This window comes from Bufo gargarizans, chromosome 6 (genome assembly GCF_014858855.1).
Source record: "Bufo gargarizans isolate SCDJY-AF-19 chromosome 6, ASM1485885v1, whole genome shotgun sequence".
NCBI classification, from domain to species: Eukaryota; Metazoa; Chordata; class Amphibia; order Anura; family Bufonidae; genus Bufo; species Bufo gargarizans.
Window position 1 is genome coordinate 262,379,078 of NC_058085.1, and position 14,367 is coordinate 262,393,444.

Genomic DNA, 14,367 nt, shown 5'->3' on the forward strand with positions numbered 1-14,367 from the left:
GGATTATCTCGGCAAAGGAGAAGTGCTCACTAACACAGATTTAGACAGATTTGTGAACAATATTTGAGAGTAATGGGTCTTTTGTGTATTTAGAAAATGTTTCAGATCTTTATGAGTTCAGCTCATGCAAAATTAGAGCAAAACCGAAAGTGTTGCATTTATATTTTTGGTCAGTATATATTCTGTTAAGAACAGTTCAGGCAAGATGGCAGCCCCCATAATCATTTTCAGGAAATAGAGTAACAAAAATCCTAAAGATCGGAAAATAAAAACAGAATCGCTATGTGGTTTTAACTGTCAAAAAAAATAAAAAAATAAGATTTCGGTAACATATTCCCTTTAAGATAACAGCACAACAGTCACAAGCTGTTAGGAATCTGCTGAATTTATTCATTCCTGTACACCAAAGAAAACTTTATTACTGAAGACCATGGAAAGAACCAGGGAGCAAATATTACATGAAGAAGAAACAAGGCACAAGAGAAGCCATACATTTAACGTTATAGCTAGTGATGTCACCGGCAGGTGATTATCAGATCCAGACTTGTTAGTGCTTATTAGCAAATCAAACAACTGCAGCTCACATTAGACGTGACCATCAGTGGTGTAAGTTACCTTACAGTGATTACGTGTGGCAATGTCGCCCCCTAGTGCCATTTATTTTAGCGACCTATCATGCCAAGCTTAAAAAGAATCATGTTTTATATATTTAATATTGTCCTGACATTATAGCATCAGTATAACTCTCAACATTCTGTTCCTTTCATGAATGACCCCAGGATAACGTGCACAATCTTCGGGATTGGCTGACAGTGCTAATGGATGAAGAGGTGGAAGGGTTAAAGCCTCAGCCTCTATAAGTGCAAACGATCATCTTTGTGTCTCTGTTCTGTTGAATATTAAATTAAAAAACTCAAATTGTGGATCTCACTTAAAGTGGAATGTACGTTATGATATGTCATGAGAGAAGAGCTTGGTCTATGGTTTTGCCTTGGACCCCTCAATGTAATGTTCTGTAACAGGATTGAACCTTTGGCACTGCTTAGAGATTTCACATGGAATCTCTAACAGAGAAATAATGGCGACTTACAGTAAACCAAAGCTGCTTAGCAGTTTCATTCTCTCATATTGCAATTCCTGTATTTTGGATTCCACACTGTGGACATCTCCAGCCAGTGCTCATGGGGGTTGGCCACGTTTGGGAAGTGGTGAAGGTCCTAGCTTGGTGACCCTTTATTTTGGCATCTGCTGACCTGATTATACATTTAGGTGGAATTCCCCTTTAAATTGTTCTCCTAAATAGTTGCCATTTTTGCATCATCCTTTTACATAGTTTACATTTTGTGTTTTGTTACATTCCCCCTGATGGTGCATGGGTGACTGCAAGCTCTTGTGTTGTAAGGCAGTCTTGTGTTAGCCTACTGTGTTGCGATCCTGTATCGTTCACTGGGGGTCACTGCATCCACACTTTCTCTTGCCTCCTGTAAGTTTATTACTTTTTGCTACGATACTAAGAAACCATAGGGAAATGATAAACCGGCTTCAGCCCAGACAGACAAGAATAATATATAAAACCCACGAGGTCTGTCATAAACTGGCATTTCCCCCCCCATCATGTCACTAAGGAATGTACTGAAATAACTCTGTACAGATTACAGCTGAAATATACATTAGCGATGTCCGCCGTCATCCCCGCCACAGCCAGCTCTCTCTCAGTTTTACAAATAGTCATTTCGTTTTCTCTGCAGGTAGGATGGTGACTGGGTCTGTCTGCACCTCGGCGTCCAACATTCGCTTTGGCCCCTGGAATGATCAAGATGGTAGAGTTCAGTACTGTTGGGTATACACATCAGATAATCAGAAGGATACAACATACTTCCCATATTACCCGTTCCCTGTGCCATCAGGGCAGACACTCATAAATAGTAGATCATTGGGAAACCCTCAGGTGGGTAGTACCTTATCACATCCCCTTTTTCCCCCAAGGTTTTTAAATGTCTTGGACAATCTCTTTAAGGACTGGAATCTGCCTCATCACCCTTGACATATTTATGGTGAACTCACAATGGCTTTGAAGAAGCTGCCCAGGGACTGCCTCTTCTCTGTCCTCTTCAGCTGGCCCTCTTTAAATGCCCCCACTGCATTATCCACTTGCACTGGGTCTGGAGAATGGAACTGTGCAGAAGCAGCAATCTCGGCACTCTCTCGGCTCTCCTGCTTGTTCAGTTTCTCTGCTGAAGCTTTCTTCTCCTTCATGTTGTCTTTTCCCTTCTGTGGTGGTGGTGGGGGTGGAGGAGGTTCTACGACGGCAGTGACCACTGTCTTCTCGTTCTTACTGACCTCCACTCCATCTGTGATGTCCAGAGTCTGCACGGGTAAAGTTGTATAAATGCAATAACTTTATATTAACTATGCAATGCTTATGTACAGTCTATGCGTTCTGCTGATTGGATGAGAATTGGGCCATCTACTGTATGGGGTGGAAGTCAGGGGCTTCAGGTCACATTGGAATCACAAGGTTCTGTTCATAGAAGCACTCCAAATCTTTGTGTGGCAACCAGTAGAACATGAAAGGGGCTGAGATGACAGTGACTTGAGAGTCCAACTTCTTTTAATTTAGGCTATTCAGTACTCTAATAGGGCAATACTCATGTTATTATTAATGTTAATGCTTAAAAGAAAATCTGCTATCTGCTGCATGGAAATCATGAACAAATTGCTGTTGACAGATCTGTTGCTGCACCGAGTAGCTTAAAATTCTCTTTGAAACATCTTCAGTTATGCAAGTGGATAGTGATTTTTTTATTTTTATTTGCTACACATTGGGATTTGTGAGCAATTTAAAAAAGTTACATCTCTCAACGTCTTTTATGAACTGGAAGCACATGCACCATATAAAACCAATTTGAGAAAAATGTAATAAAACTTTAATTAAAAAAGGATATATTTTAGTTAAAGGCATCTTGAGGTTTTATGCAGGTGATTTTTAATTTTTAATAAAGTATTAGATTTATATTTATTTTATTACATATTATTATTAATATTATTTTTAGATTAGATTTAATACATTATTTTATTAAGTTATTCAATTTCCATATATTCCATTTATAATAAAGAAAGATGTCTTGACAGACAGTAACTTTTATAAATAGTTGATAAAAGATTATTTTTGGCTAGAAAATCTTGACAGTATACTCAGCAAGTTTCCATTAATGTGGTTGTTTGTTTATTGACCTATTCTATTTAAGATTTTAAAATGTAATAGCTACTTTTTTTCCTCTATAGCAGCGGTACTCAAATACTTTTTGTAACACATACCTGTAGTGTGAAGGTCTGAGACGCAAAAAAAAGGAGGCACAACACCAGTGACGGATAGCGCTACAGCATTTTTTGTTTTTACTATAAGCCACACCTCTAAGACCACCAAATTCCCTTTCTGATGGCCACATAATAATAGTGCCCCCTTAGTGACTCCCCACACATTAATAATGTCTTCTTAGTGCTACCTAAACATCATGATGCCCTTTAGTGCCCCTTGGACAGTATGATAGCCTTTTATCACCCCCCTCCCCACACGCAGACAGAGTATAGTGCCACCTTAGTGCCTCCCTCACAGTAAGATGTCCTCTAAGTGCTCCCTCACAGCAGGGTGATCCAATGGTGCCTGCACACAGTATGATGTTTCCTAAGTGCCCCCTCACAGAAGGATAATCCCTTAAATGCCCCCAATAAAAAGTAATGTCCTTTAAGTGCCCCCTCACACAGTATGATGTCCGCTTAAATGCCACCCTCACAGAGTGATGCCCCCTTAAGTGACTTCTACAGAGTATGATGTCCTCTTAAGTGGCCCCCAACCCATAGTATGATGCCCTTCTAAATGGCCCCATACAGTATGATGCCCCATTAAGTGACCCCCTGCACACAGTGATGCCCCCTTAAGTGGACCCCCCACACAGAGTGATTCCTCCTTAGGTGGCTCACACACACACAGTGATGCCCCCTTAAGTGGACCCCCCACACAGAGTGATTCCTCCTTAGGTGGCTCCCACACACAGTTATGCCCCCCTCATAGGTATGCCACCTTAGTTGTTCCCCCCACACAATGATGCCCCCTTTAGTGTCCCCCCTCACAGAGGTATGCCCCCTTAGATGGCCCCCCACATAGTTATGTCCCCTTTAGTGGCCTCCTCACAGTAATGCCCCACCACACAGTTAAGCCCCCTAGATGGCCTCACTCACAAGGTTATGCCTCATCAGATGGCCCCTCACACAGTTATGCCCCCTAGATGCACCACTCACAGGGTTATGCTCCCTTAGATGGCCCCTCAACACAGTCAAGCCTTTTAGATGGCCCCTATCAAAAAGTTATGCCCCCTTAAGTGTCTCCAGTTGGAATAAATGTCTACCCCCGTCAGTTGAAAGTAGGACATGCAGGGGTTCAGACAGTTGACAACCATGGGCCATATTTGGACTGCGGTCTGCCAGTTGAGTGCCTCTGCTCTATAGAGTAATAGGAGAATTGCTAATTAAGGTTTGCATAGGATATATGGGGAAGCTGGAAGGTATCAATGTTGGCCAAACTAAAGTGCATGGCAAGCTTAAATTTACCCAGCTTATTTAGTAATGAGCCAGACAGGCATGGGTACTCCCAGAAACCAATATAAAGTAAAAATAAAGCCATAAGGAGATCCATCAGAAGCTGCTCATCTGCATTGTGATTGTTTCTTGTCGCAGGAAAAGTTATTACTGACACAAATACAAAATAGACTGAAGAATATGGGAAATATTAGGCTGAAAATGCCTTCTAATGGTCTTTTATAAGATTTACAAGTATCTTATATACAGTATGTAAGCCAAACAGCTTGCTACTACTAAATAACAAACACAAGATAAAATACATGGAGCGTGATCACCGCTAAACAGAACGCATGTAGAACAATGGAGAAAAGATAATTATGTAATCCATAAGGATTCAGATTAGGTAAGTAGGGAGAGAGATAGATAGACAGATTTGCACCTATGAAACTGGCTGACCTGTTAAATGGGCGCTTGGCAGCTGAAGGCATCTGTGTTGGTCCCATGTTCATATGTGTCTGCATTGCTGCGAAAAATTATGTTTTAATGTATGTAAATGAGCCTCTAAGAGCAATGGGGGGGGGGGGTTACTGTTACACCTAGAGGCTCTGCTCTCCCTATGCACTTTGATTGACAGGGCCAGGCAGTGAAAACATCATCACATGAGCGGGCAGAGCCTCAATGCCCTTGTTGCTCCTAGAGGCTCATTTGCATATATTAAAACATCACTTTTCTCAGCAATGCAGGCACATATGAACATCGGACCTTCCCGTTGCCAAGTGCCCATGCAACAGGTCAGCCAGTTTCATAGGTAAAAAAATCTGCTGACATATGCCCTTTAAGTTAAATTGTTTGATTCACAGGAAATCCCACCACCAGAGCCAGCATATTATAAAATCTCCACTTACAGGCTCCTGGTTTCTTTTCTCGTTACTTTCCTCTGGGCTGATATTACTTCCATCACCCAACACTGACTATAATAACAATTAATAAAGAAGTGGTTCCAGCATTGTCATCTATGATTGGTGCAAAGCAAAACCAAAAGTCTTTCTAAACTATATCAGAATTGTAATCGTAGTTTTCAATGAGCTAAAAGTAGGTTCACGGGTTAATGTTTTGTCACCTTCTAAAACATAGGAAGCCTTAGTGAATACAGATGCTTAGACTGATGTTCGGGCATCTTACCAGCTGTTTGAAGAACATCATGATTTTAGGTTTGGTAGACTTTGCATCTTCTGGTCTCTTGTTCTCTGGAGATTTGACCCCCGGAGTGGCTCCTTTGTCTCCAGTGTTGGACTTGCTGCTCTGTGGTTCTGGTTCTGATGAACTCTACATTTACAGGTGATATTACAGGGTCAGTTAACATTCAGTAAATTCTGCATAACTCTGGTGGCAGTCCGCTCTTCTGTCCTGGGGGAGATTAGATGAGTAACAGAAAGTTCTCCACTAAATTTATACCCACATCACTAAAGTCCCCTGACTCTCTCTATATACACTGATCAGCCATAATATTAACATCAATGTCAAAGATAGAACTGCGCTGCTCTCTATTCCTTAGAACAGACAAAGAAGACAGTTGACAAGTGTTGACAATCACTGCTTCATAGGTTCCTTGGGGTATATCACTAAAAAAAAACTTGCTCCCACTTTCCCTGTAGTAGTCAGAAAAAGGGGGGCAAAGATAGTGAAGTACCGCGAATACCAATAACAATCAACATAAATCGTGTATCATATATTGAAAGTCTGGATTACCGTAATCTACCTAACACCTTCATGCCACCAAAACAACTTTGATTTGTTAAGGAATCAGGCAGAAGACCTCAGAAGATGTCCTGTGGTATCTGGCATCAAGGTGTTAGAGCTTAGTCCTATAATTTGTGGGTACCCATGATCTTCTAGTTGGTTCACAGGCAGTCCTTCCTTGAACTACTTTTGCAAGTACTAATCCTCAGGACCTGCCAGATTGGAGATGCCCTGACCAGTCATTTAATCATAAGGTATAATGCAAAGATTATACAAACCAGATTCCAAAAAAGTTGGGACACTATACAAATCGTGAATAAAAACTGAATGCAATGATGTGGAGGTGCCAACTTCTAATATTTTATTCAGAATAGAACATAAATCACGAAACAAAAGTTTAAACTGAGAAAATGTACCATTTTAAGGGAAAAATATGTTGAATCAGAATTTCATGGTGTCAACAAATCCCCAAAAAGTTGGGACAAGGCCATTTTCACCACTGTGTGGCATCTCCCCTTCTTCTTACAACACTCAACAGACGTCTGGGAACCGAGGAGACCAGTTTCTCAAGTTTAGAAATAGGAATGCTCTCCCATTCTTGTCTAATACAGGCCTCTACCTGTTCAATCGTCTTGGGCCTTCTTTGTTGCACCTTCCTCTTTATGATGCGCCAAATGTTCTCTATAGGTGAAAGATCTGGACTGCAGACTGGCCATTTCAGTACCCGGATCCTTCTCCTACGCAGCCATGATGTTGTGATTGATGCAGAATGTGGTCTGGCATTATCTTGTTGAAAAATGCAGGGTCTTCCCTGAAAGAGATGACGTCTGGATGGGAGCATATGTTGTTCTAGAACCTGAATATATTTTTCTGCATTGATGGTGCCTTTCCAGACATGCAAGCTGCCCATGCCACACGCACTCATGCAACCCCATACCATCAGAGATGCAGGCTTCTAAACTGAGCGTTGATAACAACTTGGGTTGTCCTTGTCCTCTTTGGTCCGGATGATATGGCGTCCCAGATTTCCAAAAAGAACTTCGAATCGTGACTCGTCTGACCACAGAACAGTCTTCCATTTTGCCACACTCCATTTTAAATGATCCCTGGCCCAGTGAAAATGCCTGAGCTTGTGGATCTTGCTTAGAAATGGCTTCTTCTTTGCACTGTAGAGTTTCAGCTGGCAATGGCTGATGGCACGGTGGATTGTGTTCACTGACAATGGTTTCTGGAAGTATTCCTGAGCCCATTCTGTGATTTCCTTTACAGTAGCATTCCTGTTTGTGGTGCAGTGTCGTTTAAGGGCCCGGAGATCACGGGCATCCAGTATGGTTTTACCGCCTTGACTCTTACGCACAGAGATTGTTCCAGATTCTCTGAATCTTCAGATGATGTTATGCACAGTTGATGATGATAGATGCAAAGTCTTTGCAATTTTTCGCTGGGTAACACCTTTCTGATATTGCTCCACTATCTTTCTGCGCAACATTGTGGGAATTGGTGATCCTCTACCAATCTTGGCTTCTGAGAGACACTGCCACTCTGAGAAGCTCTTTTTATACCCAATCATGTTGCCAATTGACCTAATTAGTGTTAATTGGTCTTCCAGCTCTTCGTTATGCTCAAATTTACTTTTTCCAGCCTCTTATTGCTACTTGTCCCAACTTTTTGGGGATTTGTTGACACCGTGAAAATTTGAATCAACGTATTTTTCCTTTAAAATGATACATTTACTCGGATTAAACGTTTGATCTGTCATCTACGTTCTATTACAAATAAAATATTGACATTTGCCATCTCCACATCATTGCATTCAGTTTTTATTCACAATTTGTTTAGTGTCCCAACTTTTTGGGAATCCGGTTTGTACCTTTTCTGTATTTCTGACCTGCACCTGGTTTTGGCTCATGATCACTGATAGAAATCACTGACCATACACTGACAGTCCAAATGCACTCTAAGGCCTCTTTCACACAGTCAATATTTGGCCAGTGTTTGGACCATTTTCTCTACCTCCGAGACATTCACTTCATGAACTGACTTGGTCACTTGCTGCCTAAAATATTCCTCTCCATGACAAGTTCCATTGTCACAAAATACTCAATATTATTCACTTCATCTGCCAGTGATTGTCAGGTGCCTGTACACAATGTGGGCAGTAGTATGCCATGCAGCCAAGAATTACAGTATATGGTAAAAAAAAAAAAAAAAAAATTGTGCTTTTTTACAGATTGTCACTGTTTTGCAACACGGTTTTCATCTACACAATCACATTGAAAGCACAGTGTATGGGCACCTGTATATTGTATACCATACATACATCAGTACATATACTATTGTATCAATGAGTATGAAGTCATACAAGAGATCTGTATTTCCCCCAGCCTTTATTATAGTCTCCAGAATAGCTGTATGCATTATATAACACGCTCCTCCATACTTGGAGTCTTCTTAACATTATTTTCAGATTAAAGATGGTCTTCATTAAAGGTATATTCCTTTTTTATAAAATGATGGTGTAGTGTCTGTTGCAGTGCTGGAACATTGAGACTTGCTGTCATCATTTCAGTCCAGCAGAGGGAGCCAGTTCCCAGATAGAGATATCGCAGCCAGGGCCTGGAGAAGAAGAGGAGTACAGTGCCAGAGATCCAGAGCAGGGTCTGTTACCTGAGCTTAAAGGGAACCTGTCACCGGGATTTTGTGTATAGAGCTAAGGACATGGGTTGCTAGATGGCCGCTAGCACATCCGCAATACCCAGTCCCCATAGCTCTGTGTGCTTTTATTGTGTAAAAAAAAGATTTGATACATATGAAAAGTAACCTGAGATGAGTCCTGTGTCTGACTCATCTCACGTACAGGACTCATCGTAGGTTAATTTGCATATGTATCAAATAGTTTTTTTTTTACACATTAAAAGCAAACAGAGCTATGGGGACTGGGTATTACGGATGTGCTAGCGGCCATCTAGCAACCCATGTCCTCAGCTCTATACACAAAATCCCGGTGACAGGTTCCCTTTAAGGGTGGTGTGAAACTGCCGTCCAAGTAAAGAAGTGCAGCCCAGACAGGTACAGAGAGACTGCAGCAGGCAGAGTACTGAATGGCACTGAAGAAGCCAGTGCAAGGGAGCAGATGGTGGAGCACATGTGACAGACAAGCAGAGCTTCAGACGTGTCCTGCCAGATTCTCCGCTGGAGCAAAGAGAAAGGTTCCGCCTTGGAGAGATACAGATCGAGCACCAGGAGGGTCTATCGCCCAGTAGCAGGAGAAGTACGGCCCCTGAGAATCTGCATAAAGTTAAACCTACAGTTTTACCTTCCCTGTTATCAACACATCTTCTTAAAAAGACAGTGTCCCTATTGAATACAAGTTTACCAGTTGCACAAGTTCAAGAGTTTATCGCTGTACTGCAAAATCATCAGCAGTAAAACAATCCCAGTGTTAGGCCTCATGCACACGGACGTTTTTTTTCACGGTCCGCAAAACGGGGTTCCGTTGGTCCGTGATCCGTGACCGTTTTTCCGTCCGTGGGTCTTCCTTGATTTTTGGAGGATCCACGGACATGAAAAAAAAGTCGTTTTGGTGTCCGCCTGGCCGTGCGGAGCCAAACGGATCCGTCCTGAATTACAATGCAAGTCAATGGGGACGGATCGTTTGACGTTGACACAATATGGTGCCATTTCAAACGGATCCGTCCCCATTGACTTTCAATGTAAAGTCTGGAGTTCTGTTATACCATCGGATTGGAGTTTTCTCCAATCCGATGGTATATTTTAACTTGTAGCGTCCCCATCACCATGGGAACGCCTCTATGTTAGAATATACTGTCGGATATGAGCTACATCGTGAAACTCATTTCCGACAGTATATTCTAACACAGAGGCGTTCCCATGGTGATGGAGACGCTTCAGGTTAGAATATACAAAAAAACTGTGTACATGACTGTCCCCTGCTGCCTGGCAGGTGCTGCCAGGCAGCAGGGGGCAGACCCCCCCCCCCCTGTTTTTAACTCATTGGTGGCCAGTGGGCCCCCCCTCCCCTGTTGTTAACTCGTTGGTGGCCAGTGTGCGCACCCCCCTCCCTCCCTCCCTCTATTGTAATAATAGCATTGGGGCCAGTGTGCGCGCCCCCCCAACCCCCCCCCCCCCCCTCCCTCCCTCTATTGTAATAATAGCATTGGGGCCAGTGTGCGCACCCCCCCTCCCTCTATTGTAATAATAGCATTGGGGCCAGTGTGCGCCAACCCCCCCCCCCCCCCCCCCCGATCATCGGTGGCAGCGGAGTAGAAGATTCATACTTACCTGGCTGCTGGCTGCTGCGATCTCTGTGTCCGGCCGGGAGCTCCTCCTACTGGTAAGTGACAGGTCTGTGCGGCGCATTGCTGTCACTTACCAGTAGGAGGAGCTCCCGGCCGGACGCAGACATCGCAGCAGCCAGCAGCCAGGTAAGTATGAAAATCTTCTACTCCGCTGCCACCGATGATCGCGGGGGGGGGGGGGGGGTGCGCACACTGGCCCCAATGCTATTATTACAATAGAGGGAGGGAGGGGGGGGGTTGGGGGGGTGCGCACACTGGCCCCAATGTATTAAAACAATAGAGGGAGGGAGGGGGGGTTGGGGGGGGGCTGCGCACACTGGCCCCAATGTATTAAAACAATAGAGGGAGGGAGGGAGGGGGGTGCGCACACTGGCCACCAACGAGTTAACAACAGGGGAGGGGGGGGCCGCACAATGATATTCAAACTGGGGAGGGGGGGGGGGGGTCTGCCCCCTGCTGCCTGGCAGCCCTGATCTCTTACAGGGGGATATGATAGTACAATTAACCCCTTCAGGTGCCGCACCTGATGGGGTTAATTGTACTATCATATCCCCCTGTAAGAGATCGGGTGCTGCCAGGCAGCAGGGGGCAGTCTTGTACACAGTTTGTAGTGTATTCTAACTAGAAGCGTCCCATCACCATGGGAACGCCTCTGTGTTAGAATATACTGTCGGATCTGAGTTTTCACGAAGTGAAAACTCAGCTCTGAAAAAGCTTTTATGCAGACGGATCTTCGGATCCGTCTGTATGAAACTAAAACCTACGGCCACGGATCACGGACACGGATGCCAATCTTGTGTGCATCCGTGTTCTTTCACGGACCCATTGACTTGAATGGGCCCGTGAACCGTTGGCCGTGAAAAAAATAGGACAGGTCATATTTTTTTCACGGCCAGGAAACACGGCTCACGGATGCGGCTGCCAAACGGTGCATTTTCCGATTTTTCCACGGACCCATTGAAAGTCAATGGGTCCGTGAAAAAAAACGGAAAACGGCACAACGGCCACGGATGCACACAACGGTCGTGTGCATGAGGCCTTACTCAGTTGTCAGAGTGAATTTGTCACCATCCACTAGCACCCCTTACAATAGCATGGGGCAGCGATCAGCGACCTGCGGGACTTCAGCCATTGTGAAACTACAACTTCCAATATGCTCCATTTACTTCTAGGGGAGTTCCAAGAACTGCTGAACATGCTCACTTATTGGTGGAGATTCGACCTCTGTGCCCCTTCCTCAGATGCTCAGAATGCAGAGGCCTCAGAGCTGGGTTCCTATCAGTGTATTTCCTTGCCTGTGTAGGGAATTCCCTTGAATGGAGGTGTGCTGCAGTTCCTCTGCAAAGCAGACTGCTAGGGCACCGACAGGGACACTTTGCTAAATCAGTGGACGCTTCTTTTTCAAGATTGGATCCCAGAGATCAGACCTCTACCAATCATTAAGTGATAGCATACCCTAGAGATATGCAATTATTTTATGAAATGTAATGCCTCTTCAAATGTTGACATTAAAGGGATATTCTGGATGTAGCAAGTAATGCCCCCATGCACAGGATAGGGGATAATTATTAGAACAGTGGGGGTTCTACAGCTGGGACCCCCAACAATCAAGATAATGAGGAGCTTGTATGCTGCGCGGCCCCCAATATGAATAGAGCAGGTCGAGCATGTATACTGCCACTCCATTTACATGGGACGACAGAGCAGCAGATTATTGCGAAGGAAGCGTTCCTTCCCGACAATCTGCTGCTCGCTGATCGAGGAGACTGCTGCATTTACATGCAGCGGTCTCCTCCAGATTATGGGGAGGAGCGATCGCTAATGCCATCGCTATTCACCATAAGGACTTATTGTTTTTGCGTGCGCACAAACGATCAAATTACCCAATGAACGAGCATTTCATCGGGTAATCGGCAGAACATTTACACTGCCAGATAATCGCTAACAAGCGTTCCTATGAACGCTCCTTAGAGATTTTTATCTTTAAGATTCTCGGCCCGTGTAAAGGGCCCTTCAGCTTAGCTGGCCAGTCAACGTCATAGCTGTCGGGACCCTCATGATGACCTCCTGTAGAGACAGGAGAAGACACTGCACACCTTCTGGGCTGCACATCTATTGCCTGGATGCTGGAGATGCTCTCTGCTGTGCCCTGATGAATTAATACATTCTTCTCTGCTGAGGAGCAAGTAGAAACTGCCCAAGAAGCCCCCCCCCCCCACTCATGTGTTTAAGGACTTGAGCTAGAGATTAAAGGGATCTTCAGACAGGCTTAGATGTAGACCCTGTTGGAAGCTGATGCTGAGGTCTGTACCCAGAGGGATACACAAGTAAGTATATTGTTTAAGGCTACTTTCACACTGGCGTTTTGGTTTCCGTTTGTGAGATCCGTTCACGAAGCGGTCCAAAACGGATCTGTTTTGCCCTTAATGCATTCTGAATGGATAAGGATCCACTCAGAATGCATCAGTTTGGCTCCATTCAGTCTCCATTTCGCTTTGGAGGCGGACACCAAAACGCTGCTTGCAGCATTTTGGTGTCTGTCTGACGAAACTGAGCCTAACGGATCCGTCCTGACACACAATGTAAGTCAATGGGGACGGATCCGTTTTCACTGACACAATATGGCACAATAGAAAACGGATCCGTCCCCCGTTGACTTTCAATGGTGTTCAAGACGGCGATGTTAAAGATAATACAAACGGATCAGTTCTGAACGGATGCATGCGGTTGTATTATCTGAACGGATGCATTTGTGCAGATGCATGATGGATCCGCACCAAAAGCGAGTGTGAAAGTAGCCTTACTGGATCTGATGCTGCGGCCTGCATCCTGGGGGATACTGAAAGAAGATACCTTGCTGTGGGAGAAGTGGAGGACCCCAGATTGTTTGTCTGGAGAGATGTGCCTATGGATCCCATTGAAGAAGGGATTGATGCTGAGGCCAACACCCCTGAGGGACACTTAGAAGGATCTGGGCTTTTCTATCCCCTGTGACCAATAGGCAGAGTTCTGTGGGCTATATTCCATTTGCTGTATATCCCCCACAACTACTGTAGATTATAACCTGCTCCATGGACCGTTTTCTTTCCTATATGACAAAGTACTAATAAATGTTGTTAGGGCTTTTCCCTCATCACTCGCTCTGTTATTGGTTCCAATAATCGAACAAACCCCACTGGTGACACTAGACTTTGTCAGACTAGAAATGTGCCTGTTTATGTTACAACATTAAAATGCACTTTTATATAGTAGTCATCTGTACCATTTCATATTGTGGCATCTGTACTGATGCACTCACTATTCTGCTGGTGGAGTCACTGTGTACATATATTACATTTCTTATCCTGTACTGATCCTGAGTTACATCCTGTATTATACTCCAGAGCTGCACTCACTATTCTGCTGGTGGAGTCACTGTGCACATATATTACATTGATTATCCTGTACTGATCCTGAGTTACATCCTGTATTATACTTCAGAGCTGCACTCACTATTCTGCTGGTGGAGTCACTGTGTACATATATTACATTTCTTATCCTGTACTGATCCTAAGTTACATCCTGTATTATACTCCAGAGCTGCACTCACTATTCTGCTGGTGGAGTCACTGTGCACATATATTACATTGATTATCCTATACTGATCCTGAGTTACATCCTGTATTTTACTCCAGAGCCGCACTCACTATTCTGCTGGTGGAGTCACCGTGCACATATATTAAATTGATTA

General features: G+C 44.0%; 1 protein-coding gene across 10 annotated transcripts in view; it reads right to left on the bottom strand.

The window, feature by feature from the left end:
- Nucleotides 1-369: 369 nt before the first annotated feature.
- Nucleotides 370-14,367, bottom strand: part of BCAS1 (brain enriched myelin associated protein 1) — a 144,841-nt gene continuing 130,843 nt past the window's right edge. For 9 of the 10 annotated variants that reach the window (XM_044298749.1, XM_044298744.1, XM_044298750.1 and 6 more), the window contains 4 exons: nt 5,761-5,904; nt 5,484-5,549; nt 2,065-2,367; nt 370-1,803 (listed from right to left, as the gene is read on the bottom strand). In XM_044298749.1, coding sequence (XP_044154684.1) covers nt 1,729-1,803; nt 2,065-2,367; nt 5,484-5,549; nt 5,761-5,904 — 588 coding nt within the window. In that variant the 3' untranslated portion in view covers nt 370-1,728. The remainder of the gene's footprint in view (nt 1,804-2,064; nt 2,368-5,483; nt 5,550-5,760; nt 5,905-14,367) is intronic. The other variant, XM_044298741.1, reaches the window with a different exon arrangement.